This window comes from Colletotrichum lupini, chromosome 4 (assembly GCF_023278565.1).
Source record: "Colletotrichum lupini chromosome 4, complete sequence".
Taxonomy (NCBI): domain Eukaryota; kingdom Fungi; phylum Ascomycota; class Sordariomycetes; order Glomerellales; family Glomerellaceae; genus Colletotrichum; species Colletotrichum lupini.
Window position 1 is genome coordinate 2,206,994 of NC_064677.1, and position 16,781 is coordinate 2,223,774.

A 16,781-nucleotide genomic window follows, 5' to 3' on the forward strand; every position below is an offset into this window, starting at 1 on the left:
ATATAGTGGGAATCTCGACGGTCTGAAAGCATGCAAGACCCTGCCATGTTGCGTTCGACAGACAACAGCGCATACCTGGTCCCCTCTTCAACTTCTCAATCATCGCGTACGGTGCTCCATCGCCCGCGCACCCGGCGTTTCGAGGTTACATTGGAACGGATGAGAACGAAGGCTGTTGAACCCGTCGCGCCCCATCCTCCGCCGCCGCCGTCTGCGTTACACTCGAGGTTACTTTACACGTACCACGCTTACACACGCACTTGCACGCCTTGCGCCGGGAATCGGGGGATCGGGTGGGAAACTGTCATACGGGACCACGGTACGGAGTTCGTGCTCAGCTCGTGCCATCACCGCTCCTCTCGCGATCCAAAGGCGGTTCCATGACTATGCGGCGCTAGAAGTCGGAACCAGACACCCGGATGGATGGGCGCAGCGGGTGCGTGCGAGGAACTGCCTTACCTCAAGACGAAAGAGAACGATTGCCGAAATATGCCACTTTTAGCACTGCGACGGTGCAGACCTGTCTCGATCGCCAGAACGCAACCTCGAAATTCCCGGGAGATGACGATAAATTTCGGTCAACCAGGGAAACGGCGAACCCTTTTTTCCCTCCATCACCACTCCTCTTGGGCAATGAGTCTTTGGGCTCCAATCCGAACTCATGATGCCGTGGAGCAGCAAATCGAAGACGTCTTCAGGCAGCACGCATCTTGAAGGCACCCGTACCCAAAAATCCCCCCCACGCCAAATCAACAGACCAATCACAGCACGCAAAGCAAAAAGCAGGATTTCCTTCAGCGGCCGAACCACCCACCCCACGTGCGCGCACCTGATATCTGCCTTACCACGAACCCTCCCAACGACGAGCCACCATTTCGAGAAAGTTTACTTGATGACGGCGGGGATTCTATATCGCAGTGACATATAATAGTACCCAATGGTTAACTTCTCAGACTATGACACTCTATTCGACGTTTCAAAGAAACCATGCGTCATGGTCGAGAAAAGACGGGCAATGTCGTCAAAAGACACTTCCTCACAGTGGGAGAAAAAAAGAGACAGCCGAGTAAGGTAAGGATACAGATATAAAAAAATCATCCAATGATTCAAAATCGATAGGACCAGGGGGGGCCGCATCTGCAAGAAGTGCAACGGCAACACACTGCACTCTGCAGCAAAGCGGAGAATGCGACAGGGCGCCTGGCGCGGATAATGGCGGTGGGCGATGGACGGTTGACGGTGGGATAGCGGGGTCCTTTCTTTTTTCTTCTTTCTTCCCGTCCACGATTGTCCTCTTTTCTCCCGGTCTCTATCTCTATTGTGGATGCTATCAAGCATTCTGGTGAATTTGTAGGCCTGTATGGTGCAGGTGTGGATCATGAGGCGGTAGACGACAACGACAACGTGTTTCTTCACGATTTTTTTTCTCCTTCTTTCAGGGAGAGCCTGCATCGCGATGCCGGGGTCGTAATTCCTCATTCGTCCTTCTGGTCCGCAGCCCCCAGAAGCGAGAGAGGGAATAAAAAACGCCATGCAGAAAAAGAGAAAAAGAGAGGAAGGAAAAAAAAAAAGGCATAACGTTGCTGCATGGACTCCACGTTGCAATTGACGTACCACCGCTCTTCAGCCACACCGCACCCTGCTACCATTGACCAGATTCGATCGCCGGAATTGATTGGAGAACTACTGCGTAGTTGAGGTACGGGTAGTCGCAGGCGAAAGGTACCAATGGGAAAAGAATCAAACTTCTTCTGCTTCCTCCCACATACCATAATCGCCAAGGCTTTCCTCTTCAATGTGGGGGGGATATTTCTACCAATTCCGCCCCGTGGACCTGATGATGGAGATAGAGAGAGAGAGAGGGAGACGGGACCAGGGTGTCTGGTGTACGCAGTATACCTAGATGCCCCCACTTTCTAGGAGCGGAAGAGGCGAAAAAAAACGTGTACCTTTTTTAAACCTCTAGAAAAAAACAGCCTCACGAAAAATGTGGCTATTTTAGAACTCACATCCTAGTCGGGGGGAAACCTCCAACTCCCAATCAGCAGCAGCAGCCGCAGCATCATCATCATCACCACATCTCCAAGAAACCGGTTCCCCAAGCAAGCTACAGCAACGCAGGGCCATGTAGATGGTCGAAAAAGATGGCACGCCCAATCTATCGATTCTCAACGCAAAACTCTCGCAACCATTCCCAGCACAGACTTTCGTCCTTCCCCCCCCCCTCCTTCGCCACCGTCATCGCGGACTCGACCGACCTATACTGACCTACCCCCCTTACCTTATCCCATGAACATGCTTTTTTCCAGCCGCATCGTGACAGACCATCCATCTGCCGCAAACAAACGCGCAGTCGAGGTGCGGGGTTCGGCCAGGTAGCGTAGGTATTTGGCGCGCGTGTTAGACATACATCACGCACCACACACACACACATATATACGACTAGGCGTTGACAGTATTGCCTGGGCAAGGCAAGGGGTCACGGGCAAGAGAGGCTTTCACCACCTTACCACACGTTACCAATAGCCTACGCCCGCCGACGCCCATACGTAGACTTGCTCCCGATTGAGGGGGAAAATACAAAAAAAAAAAAAAAAAAAAAAAAAAAGAAACTTTGGACGCAGGGACCACGAGTTGTCTGAGACCGCGGCGCCGAATAGATCAGGAGGGGGGGTCGTCATGAATCGATGAAAGTAAGTGGGATGGAGGGTGGGATAGGATAGCATGAGCTTCCCTTGCGCAATAGGTCCCGATACAGCATCGCAGCAAAAGACGTCGCCGGTTCTCTCTCTCTTTTTCGTTGCGGTCGTTGATCGTTTTGGTTTTGTAATGTTTTCGCCTGTTTCGGCATTTCAAGCAATATTGTTGCTAAACGTTGTCATCGGGGTCGTCAGGAGTACCCTGGGCGCGCATTCCAGACTTGAGTCGAATTCGTACCAACGACAGTGACAGTGACAGTGACAGCAGTGACAACACCGGCCGTTCCCAAAGAAGCTCAGACCAGGCTGCGAATGCGAATGTATCAAAAAGAAAAGAAGAGGAAAATAAAAGAAAAATAGTTGCGGCACCAATCGCAAGCCCGCTGCTGCCAACACCCCCCAAAACCCAAAAAAGAGGCCGAAACCGAAGCTTGGGGAGCCGGTTCGTCAGATGCCACCGCGGGGGACCGAGCTGCGACGCAGACGGACACGGCTGCTGCTGTGATCTCCCCATGACTTACTCCGTACCGACCCCCAAAAATTCATACAAACGGCGCAAACAATCACATCACGAGAGTAGCAGTGGTTACACGAAATAGGTTTGAACAAATAGGGCATTGTTGTTTGGTATCATTGATTGGCTGTCTACTAGCCCGCGCCACCCCCGAAGCCTCGCGGAAGGGTGTGTGGCCGATTCGGCTGCCCGGTTGTAAAGGCCATCGCTCTCTGGCGTGCCCATTCCCGTCCCATTTTTGGTACATTGCCAGTGACCATACACTTTTGTGGTATGCTCTTGCGGCTTTTGGTTCCTCTTCCTCCACCACCACTGTTGCTTTACACATTACTTCGACCCCCATTTGTACACGCAAAGAAATTCGTTCCGTCGTTATTGAAAAAAGAGAAGACTGCCCTGCGCCAATTGAAGAAAGGAGTGTTGGCCGAGCCCCAAGTCCATAACCCGAAGGTCAATGTGAAACGCCGTGATCCAGTTCCGGTCCCCGTTCGTGCGCCGTGCATGCAAAGCAAATGGTCCCGACCCGAATGCAAAAAAAGTAACGCAAGCAAAGTACCCTGCCGTTGTGTATCGAATGTGTCTTTTGTGTTTGGTTTTTCAGTTTTTTCCTTTGGTGGGTGACCGGCGACTAGCCAATCTTGATGCTCTTTCTGCGGTTGGTGAAGCCGCTGAGGATTCGGCTCCGGGTGTTGCCCGCCGGTGAGCTAGGCGATTGTACCTGAGCGACGGGGGTGGATGGGGTCGGAGGCTGGTTCTGCGCGTTCTTCTTGGCCGCACGCATGATATCGTGGTAGCTGACGGCGGACCAAGGTGCCTTTTGCTCGGGCTCTTCCCTAATGTCTGCGTGGGCCGACAAGGGGAGGTGACCCAGTGAAGGCGAGGACAGGCGGTCGCGAGAGGAGTTGTTGGCAGCGAGGTCTCTCAGCTGAGGACGGCTGCGCTTGCGGACAATGCTGAGGGTCCTCTTGAATAGTTGGGAAGTGGGAGTCTTGGGTCTCTCGAGCTTCTCGGGCTCCGCTTGTGGCTCCTCGGCCCGCTCGTCAAATGGCTTGCTGGCGTAGGGGTCGATGCTGAGGAAGGAAGGCTTCTCCTTGGGCAGCATGCTGCTGGTGATCATCATGCTGCTTGACCTGGGTGGGTGGAAAACGGGAGAGAAGGAGGCGCCACTGGTGGAGGAGGTGGACATTCTGCGCAATGAGGGTGCTGTTGATGAGATAACCAAGCGACTTGGGGGCCTGCTGGACTCCATGGACTCGGGCGAGGCGGACCTTCTTGTTGAGGGGAGGTCGATGATGGAGGGCTTTCCGGCGAAGACGACAGATACAACGCGGGCAGTGTCCTCTTGGCTCTTTCTGCGGACGGGGGAGTCGGCGGACTCTGCGCTCTCGGACTCGTAATCGTAGTCTGAAAACTCGTCGGCGGAGGAGGAAGCTTCTTCTTCGGAAGAGAGATAGACTTCTTGGGGTGCTGCTTGTGTAGGTTGGTTTGTGATGATCTTGAGGGCCATGCCGTCGAGGAGTCTGGAAGCTCGCAATGAGCTCTTGGCTGGTAGCGCTGGTGCCGTTTGTGCGGGTTGGGTCTTCTTGGGGGAAGGACCCGTCATCTCTTCGTAGTAGTCGCCATACATCTTTGCGTTGTCGTTCTCGTTCGGGGCGTCGTCGTTTTGGACGGATGGTCGTGGTGCGTTGGGAAGCGAGTCTCTATAAGAGGTCCTTTGTGACTGATCCTTCTTGTCTGTGATGGTGGAGGTAACACGGTCCTCTCGGCTGGAATGTACCGACTCCCTTGCGGGCATAGTCTGGCCGGCCAGAGACATGGTTGGCGGTGACGTGAAGTTCGCGATCTCCCTCGAGGAAATCTGAGACTGGGCGGTTTCAGTCGACTCTCGAGTGCAGAGTGCAGCTGGTCTACAGCAAATAGTGACAGCTGACTAGCAGGTAGGTTGGTGTAAGTGTCCAGGCCGGTGATATGGGCTTGGAGTTGAGAAGATATTCAGAGGGAGGAGTAGTGCAGAGTTACTCGTTTGGTGAAGCAAAAGAGAGAACAAGAAGCACCTAGGGGTGTGAGGTGGGAGGGCAGAGGAGGATATATCTATGGCCGGGTCGGTCAGGCACACTTGGACGGGTTGGGGACGGGATGGGATATGTTCTGTTCGGGTGGACTCACATAAAGGGACGGGGGGTACGGAGTAGGGTACGAAGTACAAAGTATCGGGGGCTCCAAATAGGTAGCCGGGGGGGGGGAGGGGTGTGGGATACGACAGGTCGACACTCCGTGGAGAGAGAGAGAGGTAAAGATTGAGAGAAACAGACAGAGAGAGCACAGATGGCACTGCAAGGCGCCAGATAGACAAGAGACAGACTCCAAGGTGCTCCTGCACTTCCACTTGCACTCTGCACTTGCACCCAAGTCCATGTCCCCCAAGTCCCATGTCCTGATCCTGGGCTGCCCCCCCAGTGACCCCCTAGTCCCGATCCCGGTCAGGTCCTCATCCTGAACGGGGTCCACTTGGGTACGGGGACCCAGTGCTCCTTGACGCAGTTGACACAGTACAATGTACCGGGGGGCTTTTGTGGCAGCAGCGCCAGCGAGAGAAAGCAAGGCAGGGGCTGGGAGGTCAAGTCCCCGCTAGTCCCTGTCGCTCCTTCCTTTGGCTGTCCACTCTGCAAGATGAGGTACGTACCTACCATACTCCGTACCTATGTACTTTGTAGTAGTAGGTATTCTCCCATGATCCATCAGACTCGAGAGAATCGACACCTTACGAGCCTCGCAACCTTAGCTAAGGCACTTCCTCTGCGCAATCCACCACCCACGCCCAGTCTCCCGAGCACCATCAACGACGGAGTACGCAGTAAAGCCAGAGTGCTCAGTCACCTCGTGTGATTGTGGCTCAATCGATGGCTGTGAGTCTGTCATGTACACACAGATGTCCGTACTGCTCACCCTAATTACCTGCCTAGCTCTCCGTCAATCTCTCTCAACCTGTCCGTGGGGTGTCCGCACCAAACCTTACATCGAGCCTACAATCACGGCCATGCTCTCCCAGACCACACGACGATGGTGGCATGGAGGACGGAGTAACGACTAACGGGTTACGGAGCACCTCCTACGGATAGACGCCTTCCTCACCCACTCCCTTCCCACGCCCATCCGCGAAATGCTTCGTACCCCCTACACCACCAATTCTCCTCCTTACGCCAAACACCACACCAGCACCAGCACCAGCACCAGGCACACCCACCACCACAACCACCACACTTTGCATCACAGACGCTACCCACACGGGCCACACCTGGCACATCTCCTACGCCGTGCCCCTTCATCATTGACTGCACAATCTACGGCCCCACACTCTAATTCGCCCTTCAGGTCAGGACCGCGCTGTCCAGCCTTGGCCAATTCTGGCACTCTGCTTCACAACCGCATTTCCTACTTGCAGCACTATGCCATCCTGACCACGCGCTGCTGCGAGGATTGCCTCTAAAGTGCGTCGTTTCATGTAAAAGGGTGCTATTGACGACCAGACGCCATCTACGATGCCTGAACCGCACCGCACCGCACAATACACCTCGTCTAGACGGGGTTCGCGGCGTGCCATCACCTCTCCAGATGTCTCCATTAGGCTATCACCTCCATGAGGCATGGCGTTTCTTAGCACTCGAGTAGAAAGGCGAGTCTGCCGATGCGAGGGGTTACCGAGACTGACGAGAGACGAAACCGACCAAGCCGCCCTACCCACGGCCACGGTTATGGCCCTCGCGATAGTCTCGTCGCTGTGGATTGGAGGGAGGAACGAGTGTGTGGAAACTTTGTCCAGTCTAATCGCCGGCACTTCAGCCCATGCTGTCATCTGCTCAACATCCCTCAACCACCAGGCTGATGCCGCTCACGACCCATCACTCCTGGTGGCCGGCATCTTACTGTGCCCTCCACAACTCTGCCAGACATCATGACTTGTAACAGCCGCAGCGAGGCATGTTGCCTACTGCACTCTTCGTCATCCCATCATGAGCCTCGTTCGTTTTCCCTGCTTGTCGACGTTTCCCAGCGCCAAACACCCCACACCTCTCGTCAAGCTATCGCTCTCGCAGTCGACCGGGGGGTTGGTCACACCCACGATCACAGCAGCAAACTCCACACCACCAGATGAGGCGGTGGCAGGGGTCGACTTTGCTGTCCAAAGGGACGACATCTTGGGGTTCCTCGGCAGCCAAGGAAAAGCGTTCCTCAGCCCAAGGGCAGCGACAAGAACGCAAGCGTCTGCGTCTACATCCGCCTCCACCGTCTTCGTGATTGGAGGCATCTTTCCATCTTTTGGTAGACCGTAGGGGCCTCCAGATGGCTGATTGGACCCGACGCCCCTTTGCCGTCTTAGGGGCCGCCGGCAGCCGCCTTCTGTCGGACCACCAGAAACGGCCGTCGGAGCCAAATGATGTTCGTCCAGTCCCGTCTGCGTTAGGAACCCTACTCCTGCCCGCATGAAAACGTCCTCTTCGATTTTCTCATGGGACCCGACGGATGCTCTCGCTCCCGCCGCTGGAACTGAAAGGGAGCAAGTCAATTCGATCCCGAGAAAAGGGAGAAACATTTCCAATGTTTCGGGCTCACGGCGGAACATGTCTTGGCTCCTCGCTCTCCGGCTACAGGCTGTGCAGGGCAAGGACGGGCCATCATCGATGTGCAGGCAACCCCCTCCGCCCTTGGCAATCCATGATACCGCACATCTGCATGTACGCGAGTGTGCCAGAAAAAAGAAGCATCACGAACCCGTGGTCCAAACAGCTCAAGACCCTTGCGGCCTGGCCTGCCCAGCCTCCAGGGCCATGGTCTGCGGACAGACCGAGCTTTTCTGGGGGAGAATGCCATTTGCTTTAAATGAGGCCGACGACGACAACGAGATACCGTATCGGGCGCAATCAAGATGCAATCTGTCTGTTAACATGAAGGGGCCAGGTGGAGGGCCGCAAGTGCGATTTCGCAATGGCCCGGCCGATGTCTTCCGGGAATGGCACGCAGAAGCCAAGATTGACCGACAGCAACAACGTTATTGTTTGTCCGGCGCGCAGGCTATCAGAAGACGCACGCTTTACCGCCTCCGCGCCATCATGTGGCCGTGGAACAATATCAAGATGCTTCAATGGTGTGGAACTCTGAGAGCACGCAGCATGTGTGCGCTTCGCCCTCCAGAGGTTCGCCGTAGACATTCGATACCCTGGCCCGCGATCTGGACTGGTACCTGCTGCACCGTGCCGCGCGATATCGATGCAAGTGCTAGAAAAGGGAAGACTCGAGAGTGAAAAAAACGGCTTGTCTCACTGGAAGCGAAGAGGCTGCCGACATCTCACTGGACAGATGCGAGGCACAGAGCGTTGCATCGTCAAAGTGACACCACGTTGGGTCGGCAGATTCCCTACGGGTCGCACGAATCACATCGTGAACAACGGTTCCAGTTCTTTTCTCCGCCGTATCCCTAGGACGCCAGATGCGGGACAATTTTTATTTTATTTTTTCGTCGCTCTTTGCCTCACGAATCCCAGACCGACATTTTGTCTCGTCTCTCTGCCGCCTGGCCATCGCAAGCAACTCAGTTCGCCCCAACCGTCTCGCCTTTCTCTCTCTGTGCCGCTGAGGGGAATGCCAATGATGAGAGTGTCTGCGCCAGTAGGTTAAGCGTGCAGCGCCATGCGATAAATGTTTCCTCAAAAAGAGCAAGGCTCGCCCTTGCAGCAGAAGAGCACGCGAGAGAAGAGATGTTTCTTCGCGCCCTGCAGCTGCCTTGCCCCGTCTGAGAAACGATCTCAAACCTGAGGCGCGCCAGCGAGTTCAAGGGCAAGGACTGACGCTATTCTTTCCAAGTGTTTCGTCGCCAGCTTGCCGAATTCCAGCAACGAGGGGTTGAATCTTGAGCTCTTTGGGCCAGTCACGGCCCTTGGAACGGGCAACCCCCTGCCGTTCGTCTGATGTGCTGCGACAGACACTGTCGAGGCTGGGAGACGGTCATTCGCTCACCAGGTTGGGTCTGTGAGCTTCACGGCCTGTCACTGGACGAGAGCTGTCAGTTAAAGCTTGGGAGTGCGGCAACGCACAAACCCAAGCCATCGGGGACGAGACAAGCTTATCAGCGTTTTTTACAAGGGCCCTGACCCAAACGCTCCTGACGGCTCAAGTGCTTCATTATGCCAAAGCAAAGCCCTGCAACCGAATGGCGATTCGTTTCGGGACGACTGCAAGCGCAGAGTGTTTCTGGCGACTGGCAATGCTCAACGTTTTCCGGACGACGATCGGGGTCATTCTCCCGTACCACAGCCGTCGAGATACAAGGCCGTACCGCGTCCGTCTCTGGCCGGAAGCAACGCACACAGTGTACGGGGTAGGGAGGGGTGTCGACACAATAAGGACTCAATCGCCATGCGCGTGATATCGCTATTCGTATGCGACGTGATACGAAGTGCAAGGCTCATCGCTGGTGCTCGGCGGGCAACGGGCCATCAGCAATCATGATTCGGAATGAGAAGAGGGTCCCTTTTCTCTCTCACAGATTTACTGCGTACGGCGCGGCGCATTTTGGCCCATTCATCGGCCCATGTGCTATCGGCTGCCAGGCCAAGACCAGACTGACGCCGGCAGACGATAATTTGACCAGGGCGTCCTCAGTGGGGACCTCGAAAGATGCGATGGATTCCAACACGATGGATGCATATTCAACGCCGTGTCCCTTCCTTCGTCTCCGTCTCTTCATCATCTGTCTGCCTGGCTCATCAGCAACGGACCAACTCCGAGCCTGAACCCGGTGGTTTTGCGGACTGACGGGCTCGCTTCCTCGGTCCCTTGACGAGGACGGCTATTCCGCACCCACATGAAGGCTATCCCGCACCCATACTAGGCCTACTCAAGCAAATAGTGGGCTGCACGTGACTGCACCACCGCAGTAGCCACAATTGACCCGGAATCTCTATTATTCCGGCAGTTTCTTAGGAAGTCGCAGCCTCCTCTGCTGCACCTTCCACTGCTACACCTTCCTCTTCTACAGCGCGCTTTTCAGAATCAAAACCACGACTTCAAAAGCTAGTCTTTGCTCAGGGGAAATACTTCTCTAGAGCCCATATTTTGGTACTCAAAAAGGTACTTATCCTGCTTTAAAAGTGACTGAAAAAGGAGGTGTTGGACAAAAAAGACGCGTCAAAACAGAAACAACAGGAAGGCGCGCGCCCATGGCCCAACATGTGGCTGCTGCGGTGGTGCAGTCACGTGTAGCCCACTATTTGCTTGAGTAGGCCTAGTATGGGTGCGGGATAGCCTTCGTGTGGGTGCGGAATAGCCGTACTCCCCTTGACTGTCTGTCCCTTGCTGCCGAACATTCTCTTCCTTCCATTCCTTCCAACACCCTTACCACACAGGAAGAGGGCCCGCCGGGTTTTCAGACCGACTGTCTCGCGTACGAAATATCCACGACTACCCAGTAAACTCCGTGGACCGTACCCGCAGAACAGGCTCGCCAGGTTGCACCCTCAGTCTCCCACTCCCTCACAATGAGACTAGTCAACCTCTCAGTTCTAGCGCACCCACTAGAAGTGGCTCTGGTGGACATGTCGCGGCCGAGTTAACCACACCTTCTTGGCCTCCCATCCCCACAATTGCATTTCCACTGGTAATCACGGATCACCGCCTGGCACTTGAACAGAGTCAACGTTTTTCAACGGGCCACTCAGCGGTCAGAATCGCGGCAGCCTCAGAATTCCAGCCACAAAAACGACAAGCACGCCAACCTCTATGCGAGATGATGCTAGCCCACATACGGCAAGGTACTAACCGGTCCAACTTTCTAAAATTGTATCACGGCCCTCTTTCACATTTTTCCCTCTTCCCTGCTGCTGCGAAGGAATGGCGAGAGAAAGATGGGAAGAAGTGATAGCGTCGAGAGTCAGTCACCTTCAGTCTCTAGAAAGGTCTCGAGGGACCGAATTGTGGCTTCCATTGTCTGAGACACGAGAGCGGCCCGTTCTCAACAAAGGCTTTCTTCTTGGTTAAGTAGGTATGCCAGCGGCGATATTTCGAATAAGAGCGGAGTCATGGCCGTTGATTTGCGATCGAACCACATTCGTTCGTACAGTGCTGCTACTTGCTCAAAGATCAGCGGACTGGCCTCCACCAGCCGCCACATGCCATGCATCTCCTCCATGTAGCTCTTGAGTCTCCCCTGGAGGCCGTGATTCGGAGCACATGGCTATCTACGGATATGCTGTCATATTCCTTGGGTTGCATCTGCCAGCTCTGGCTCCCTCTGACGAGCCATCGCGAAGCCTGTCCGCCACGCCGGACTTTGTATGATCGTCGCGGGATCCGGAGAATGATACACGTCCCGCAACGCATGGCCCCTGACAGAAACAAAGATGTTCTTGGGACGCGGCAACCCCATCCCATGTTGCCGCTCTCCGTTGATAGCAGATGCAGTATCATGCAATATCTTCCGGCCAGCCTTACGTGGCGAGCCGTCTCATCTCTCTTGCCGCTGACCGAGCCGTCTTGGTCATTGGACGGTAGTAAGCGAGCGCTACGGGCTTGTATCACGAATTGTACATTCGATGCATGATGTGCAACAGGGTCCTGTTTCAACGCGAAAGCCTGCAGGACATGACTGACTGCTGATGGAGAATAGCACGGCATGTCTACGCAGTATGAGCCGTACGCCACTATTACCAGCTGCGTGGGATGGACACATGCGGGGGATATCCAAAGCAGGCTATCAGACTGATTCGCGAGCATCTCGGCGCACATCTCCCGGTGGTGTGGGGCCGTGTCCGCGCCGACTTGAACAAACTTGAGATGGTGGTCCGAAGTCTGCGGCTGGAATGGCGCAGTAGAGCTGATGTTGCAGCTAACGCGCAGTGAAATAAAACAAAATCCCACTCGCTTGCGGATCGATAAGATTCCTGCTTCGTCTCTTCTTTCGGATGCTGACTTTGGACGGGCCATGTGTTTGCCGGGAGGCTGACAAAGACCAAGATAGGATGTCAGCAGTCCGATGTTGAGGCTATGCATGCCGTCTTTACTCTGACACTTTACGGCCGCGGATTCGACTGCGATCCTCCGAGCGCTTGGTGATGATCGATTGCTGAAGTCAACAAGATTTTGGCGCCTTTGGCAAATTGTCCAGGGCCACGAGAATCCGAAATTATTATCAGGTGGACAAAAGATCAAATTTGCCTGCCTACGGCTAGTTGCCCAGTAGTGGCGCAGTCGGCCCAATTTTCTGGGTAGGATTCGGACCATGTCGTAAACTTCAGGGCTGTCAACTCGTCGACACGGATCTGGAATGGCGGCCGGGTCTACGATTCCTGGGAAGGTCCTAAAGTTGCCAAACACAGCTCACCGCCAAACACCTTGAGATCATCCGAGTGGGTGGATGTCAATACTGGAGAGCGTCGTCAACCCACCACACTGAGTCAGCTGCAGAAGCAAGACGTTGGTGTGCAAGTAGCCTATGGGCATGCCGAGAGGGCTCCCATCAGTGAGCAATGGACAGTGCAGTGGCTTCGACGATGGGTAGGTCATCTGCAGCTCTCTTGTGGCTTATACTGTGAGCTTGTTCGGGTAGCCGATTGACGAGGTTATGGTGCTGACGCTCATGCAGTGCTGACATGCGACTGCGCAGCTTCCATTCTTCCAGATCCTACGTGTAGCCTTGCGGCGTTTCCTGCACTGTCTATCAAAGTATCTCATTGTTGGTCAGACGCTGCTGATATCTCATGGCACAATGCAACGCTTTGCCTCGGTGACGATCAGCCCTACCTTGCAGAAACACGGCAACATAAGGGTTTGAGTTGCCGCAACGCAGCGAACAAACTCGATTCACGGTTTAATAATCATAGCAAGATGTAGTCTCCGCTCAAGGCATGACGATAGAAGCGTCCATCGTCTCACACTCGGGCCAACACCTCAGCTTTGCGAGACCCTCCGTCTCGGTCTGAAACGGATCGAAACATGTCCAACCGTAACAAATCCCACGCTGGGGGTTGCACTCGTCGCGAAGACCCGAATGGCACCGGGCGCCGGCGACTCAGGCATGGATCATGCACTGTTCAGCGATGGCACGATGGAAAGTTCCAAGGGAGTCTCCGTTTCGATTAGTTTGAAACGGACTCTTATCAAATTTCATGTCGATCGGAGGCAAGCAGTAGGGGTTCTCCCCGATTGCTTTCTCCGCATCGCCGTCTCCGCCTCCGCATCTCCCCTTTTCCCCTCCCCCGCCCGACGGTGTTGGTCCCGGCGGTGCACCGTGCCCGGCCGCCGGTGTTGTAGTCTCCACCTCATTCGGGGGAGATGGAGGAAGGGAAAAGCCAAAAAAACGGCGACATGACATCATCACTGCAACACCCCCACCTGCTGCATCCAACAGCCCAACCACCAACCTTTTCCGACGTCACTGGGCATCTTTTGATGCTTTGGACGTCTTGTTCAAACCTGTTCCAGCGACTACAGCAGTGAACAAGTTTGAGCCAACGATTCATTGCAATGCAAAGATTGTGTCAACTCAGGTACCGACCGCGTCCACGAATCTCGTTCGTTGCACAGTTTTGTTTCTTGGATGTAGTTCGCCTCAATGAACTAATACGCGAGAGACAAGACAGAGACATTACGTTTCGACCAACCTCCCACTACGCGGCAAAGGATCCACTGACTCCTTCGCTGCCAACCTCCTCTTGCGTTCTTTTCTCTCTCGCGCCTGGCTACTCGCAATTCAAGATTGCTTCTGCTGCTTCGACTAGTCTCATTCGCTCCTGCGCAAAAGCCTAGGGACATAGGAATGAATACCTATCCGTAGTACCGACCTTGTTCCCGACGCCACATGTACATGCGTGCCACAGTGTAACAGTATCACGGCATCAGAGCCCGGACTTGCACTGCGCAGATGGCATATTGTCAAACTTGGACGGGATGTTACTTTTTGGAGTAGCGCAACTCTTTTTTTTCCCCCTTCCTGCCGTCGATCGACGGTAGTTGAGGAACCCTGGCTATGCTCTCAGCCTGCTGCTGCTGTTGCGTACTCAACTGCAGTCTGCTGCGTACCGGTAGTAGTTTGGCAGAAACGTGTGTTTGGGTCGGGCTGCGTGGGGACACTGCACCGTGACGCCGCTTATCGCTGGACGCCCCCCCCCCCCCCCTTCCCCTCTTCCATTACGATTCATCATGCCCTACTACCACCCTTCCAACCTTCTTCGACTTTGTAGAATCACCGTGCATGATTTTGTCCACATTATTGGAAAACCAGGGTTCTTTGCGAATGAGGCTTGATAGCGTCATATAGCCTTTCTTGCCAGCTCTGCATGGCAGCATGGGTAGCCATGGTTCGTTGCGTGCCGCATCTTGGTTCGGGGTTCGCGAGCCGGAGGATGCAGGGTCTAGCAAGTTGGCCTCGCGATTGTATTTGGAGATGGAACTAGTTGATCTAGAATTGGTAGATCTAGAGGGGTTCTACGTATGCCATGCGTAGCGTTCCTGGTTTTTTTTTTCGTTTCTTCCCTATTCTAAACCTTAGCCTTCTTGCCAGAACCAGGGGCCGGATTGTCAGAGGCCCTGGCAAGCAATCGGTAAGCAGGCACGCCCGTCCGCATGCTGTGTTCAAGTTCCCCTATACCCCCTCCTCAGACCTGCAGGTAAGCCCATCATCGCGGGAGGATGTACGACGCCGCATGGGTGGTTTGTTGTTTTTGGTAGGACGATGAGGTCACACAGTATTGCGCACGATTTAGGCATGTACCTGCCTCTTTGCAAAATCCGCTTCTCTCAAGCGTTGCATTTCGAAGGGGAGTATGTGGTAGCAGAATCATGGCTTTCGCGTATCGTGCATTGTGACGGAAGTATCGGGTGATGGAAAGGACCCCTGACGAAGGAGATGCGTTTCCCTTGGCGTGGGTGTATTGCCTGGACTGGACCCTGGTGCTCGACCTGAGCATTTTTTTACACGTGGGTTTACAAGTCTGGATTCTGGTTTGCTTCAGAGAAAGGTAGGTAGATGGGTAGGTAGGCACGTTAGGTCAAAGGTGGAGGTGGAGGTGAGGTCGTGTCAAGTGAATTGAGCGTTCAGCTCGGTGTGGGAAAAAAGGCCAGCACCAACGCGGCCCGTTCCTGGTGAATGTCTCATCACCACAGCGTTGCAGAAGAAAAGATGGGCAAAGAGGGAGAGAGAAGAAACCACGAGTCAAACGAGAGACTTCGGGGAATTAAGCGGCGGCTTATTCTTTTGATTTCAAACGCGCTAGTGGTGAGGCGAGCCCTTCGCCCTGCGGCTGAAAAGAACGTTGGGTTTGGGTTGTTTTGTTTGAGACTTTACCTGTGGGAGTACAAGACTTTGATATTGTACGAGATGCTTTCTTTGCTGATTTGGTCTGGGGCTCGGTGGACGCGTTCGAGGTGACGAGCTCGGAGAGCGCGGAGATGGCATGTGTGTAGTTGCTTATTCCTGACGAGCACTAGATAGAGACATTTGGACGGAACATGGGAGAAAGGGGAAGAAATAGCGTATGTCAAAATGGTAACTGAGGATTGGGAGATATTGGTTGGCTTTTGTTAGAGACGGCTGGGGATGTATGTTTGATGCGTCTCAACACTGTAGCCAGACGAGATATTAGACGCCTGTTAGATGCCTCGGACATACGAAGTTTGATTCCCAACCGGTATGAAGGTGGCACGCCGACAACTCCATCATGACTTCAAGGTGTTCTGAAGCTGGAATTAACTCGAAAAGGTCATTGTATCCTGCTTTGAAGGAATGGAGTGCAGGGGGCCTGACCCATGGCTTAGATTTAACGTACTTAAATGCGGCCAAAGGTGGAAGCCTTATTCATACTAGCAACGCAATCGAGCAATCCTATAATTCTCAAGACACTGGTACAGGCTTTCGTGGAGTTTTCTGAGATTCCAAGGCTCGCGGATGAGTATTCCCGAGCGGACTGCGGACTTCATCTTCCCGTTATTCCAGTCTCGCTCCCGACCAGAATCCCAGCGCGAAAGCTGCCCCGGCCCAGTGGGAACCATTTCAAACGGACAAACCAGGCCACGTCCATTCGATAGCCAGGTATGCATCCCAGATATTGGCGTGGAGAAGGACTTTGTGATTTATCACGTCAAATAGAAGATAAGGAGAGACGCAGAAGCGCAGCATCCTCGAGCCGTAATCCAGAGGAGTCTGTTTGGCAGTGAAAGAACCGTGCCTCCGTAGACGCCTCACCAAGTGCTGAGCTTCTTCCGCATCACAAGAAATCAGCCATGCGTGTCATGGTGGGAGGGGTTCTGCTGGTCCGTCTTCGTAGGAGATGGGGTGTGTGGTTGTGTACAGGCACGTATCACGCAGTCCTAGAGACCATGGTAGGATATGCCATCGCACGCTGCAGAAGCTTACTACAACGAAGGCACATCTTATCGTCAGTGATGCTTGACAATGTATAGGAACCGAGCATGTTGGTCTGCTGGCGGGTCGTATACGGGTGGAGCATGTGCCGACTGTTGCCGATAGGTATAAAACGCGAAGGGAAAGATACACTAATGAGATTTACGTACGCGTGTAA

The 16,781-nt window shown here is 54.2% G+C and overlaps 5 protein-coding genes across 5 annotated transcripts; 2 read left to right on the top strand and 3 right to left on the bottom strand.

The window, feature by feature from the left end:
• Nucleotides 1-3,841: 3,841 nt before the first annotated feature.
• On the bottom strand, nucleotides 3,842-5,644 carry CLUP02_07814 (uncharacterized protein; the record flags this gene model as incomplete). Its single annotated transcript, XM_049286807.1, has 3 exons — nucleotides 3,842-5,139; nucleotides 5,233-5,328; nucleotides 5,380-5,644. 3 exons carry the CDS (start codon nucleotides 5,642-5,644, stop codon nucleotides 3,842-3,844), a joined length of 1,659 nt encoding a protein of 552 aa, XP_049143950.1.
• A 299-nt stretch (nucleotides 5,645-5,943) lies between these two features.
• Nucleotides 5,944-11,125, top strand: CLUP02_07815 (uncharacterized protein; the record flags this gene model as incomplete). Its single annotated transcript, XM_049286808.1, has 17 exons — nucleotides 5,944-6,085; nucleotides 6,143-6,276; nucleotides 6,333-6,527; nucleotides 6,586-6,807; nucleotides 6,872-7,014; nucleotides 7,092-7,172; nucleotides 7,265-7,540; nucleotides 7,661-8,484; nucleotides 8,576-8,649; nucleotides 8,754-8,999; nucleotides 9,073-9,167; nucleotides 9,202-9,237; nucleotides 9,312-9,579; nucleotides 9,672-9,925; nucleotides 9,979-10,039; nucleotides 10,149-10,284; nucleotides 10,614-11,125. The coding sequence occupies 17 exons, from the start codon at nucleotides 5,944-5,946 to the stop codon at nucleotides 11,123-11,125; spliced, it is 3,699 nt and encodes a 1,232-aa protein (XP_049143951.1).
• Nucleotides 11,126-11,346: 221 nt separating this feature from the next.
• On the bottom strand, nucleotides 11,347-12,936 carry CLUP02_07817 (uncharacterized protein; the record flags this gene model as incomplete). The annotated part of the gene is made up of 3 exons (XM_049286809.1): nucleotides 11,347-12,562; nucleotides 12,656-12,785; nucleotides 12,855-12,936. 3 exons carry the CDS (start codon nucleotides 12,934-12,936, stop codon nucleotides 11,347-11,349), a joined length of 1,428 nt encoding a protein of 475 aa, XP_049143952.1.
• Nucleotides 12,937-12,970: 34 nt separating this feature from the next.
• Nucleotides 12,971-14,010, top strand: CLUP02_07818 (uncharacterized protein; the record flags this gene model as incomplete). The annotated part of the gene is made up of 5 exons (XM_049286810.1): nucleotides 12,971-13,030; nucleotides 13,086-13,178; nucleotides 13,247-13,327; nucleotides 13,395-13,762; nucleotides 13,845-14,010. The coding sequence occupies 5 exons, from the start codon at nucleotides 12,971-12,973 to the stop codon at nucleotides 14,008-14,010; spliced, it is 768 nt and encodes a 255-aa protein (XP_049143953.1).
• Nucleotides 14,011-14,099: 89 nt separating this feature from the next.
• Nucleotides 14,100-16,709, bottom strand: CLUP02_07819 (uncharacterized protein; the record flags this gene model as incomplete). The annotated part of the gene is made up of 11 exons (XM_049286811.1): nucleotides 14,100-14,157; nucleotides 14,210-14,320; nucleotides 14,396-14,688; nucleotides 14,748-14,829; nucleotides 14,899-15,201; nucleotides 15,548-15,686; nucleotides 15,754-15,793; nucleotides 15,872-16,001; nucleotides 16,103-16,227; nucleotides 16,259-16,402; nucleotides 16,578-16,709. 11 exons carry the CDS (start codon nucleotides 16,707-16,709, stop codon nucleotides 14,100-14,102), a joined length of 1,557 nt encoding a protein of 518 aa, XP_049143954.1.
• Nucleotides 16,710-16,781: the final 72 nt, after the last annotated feature.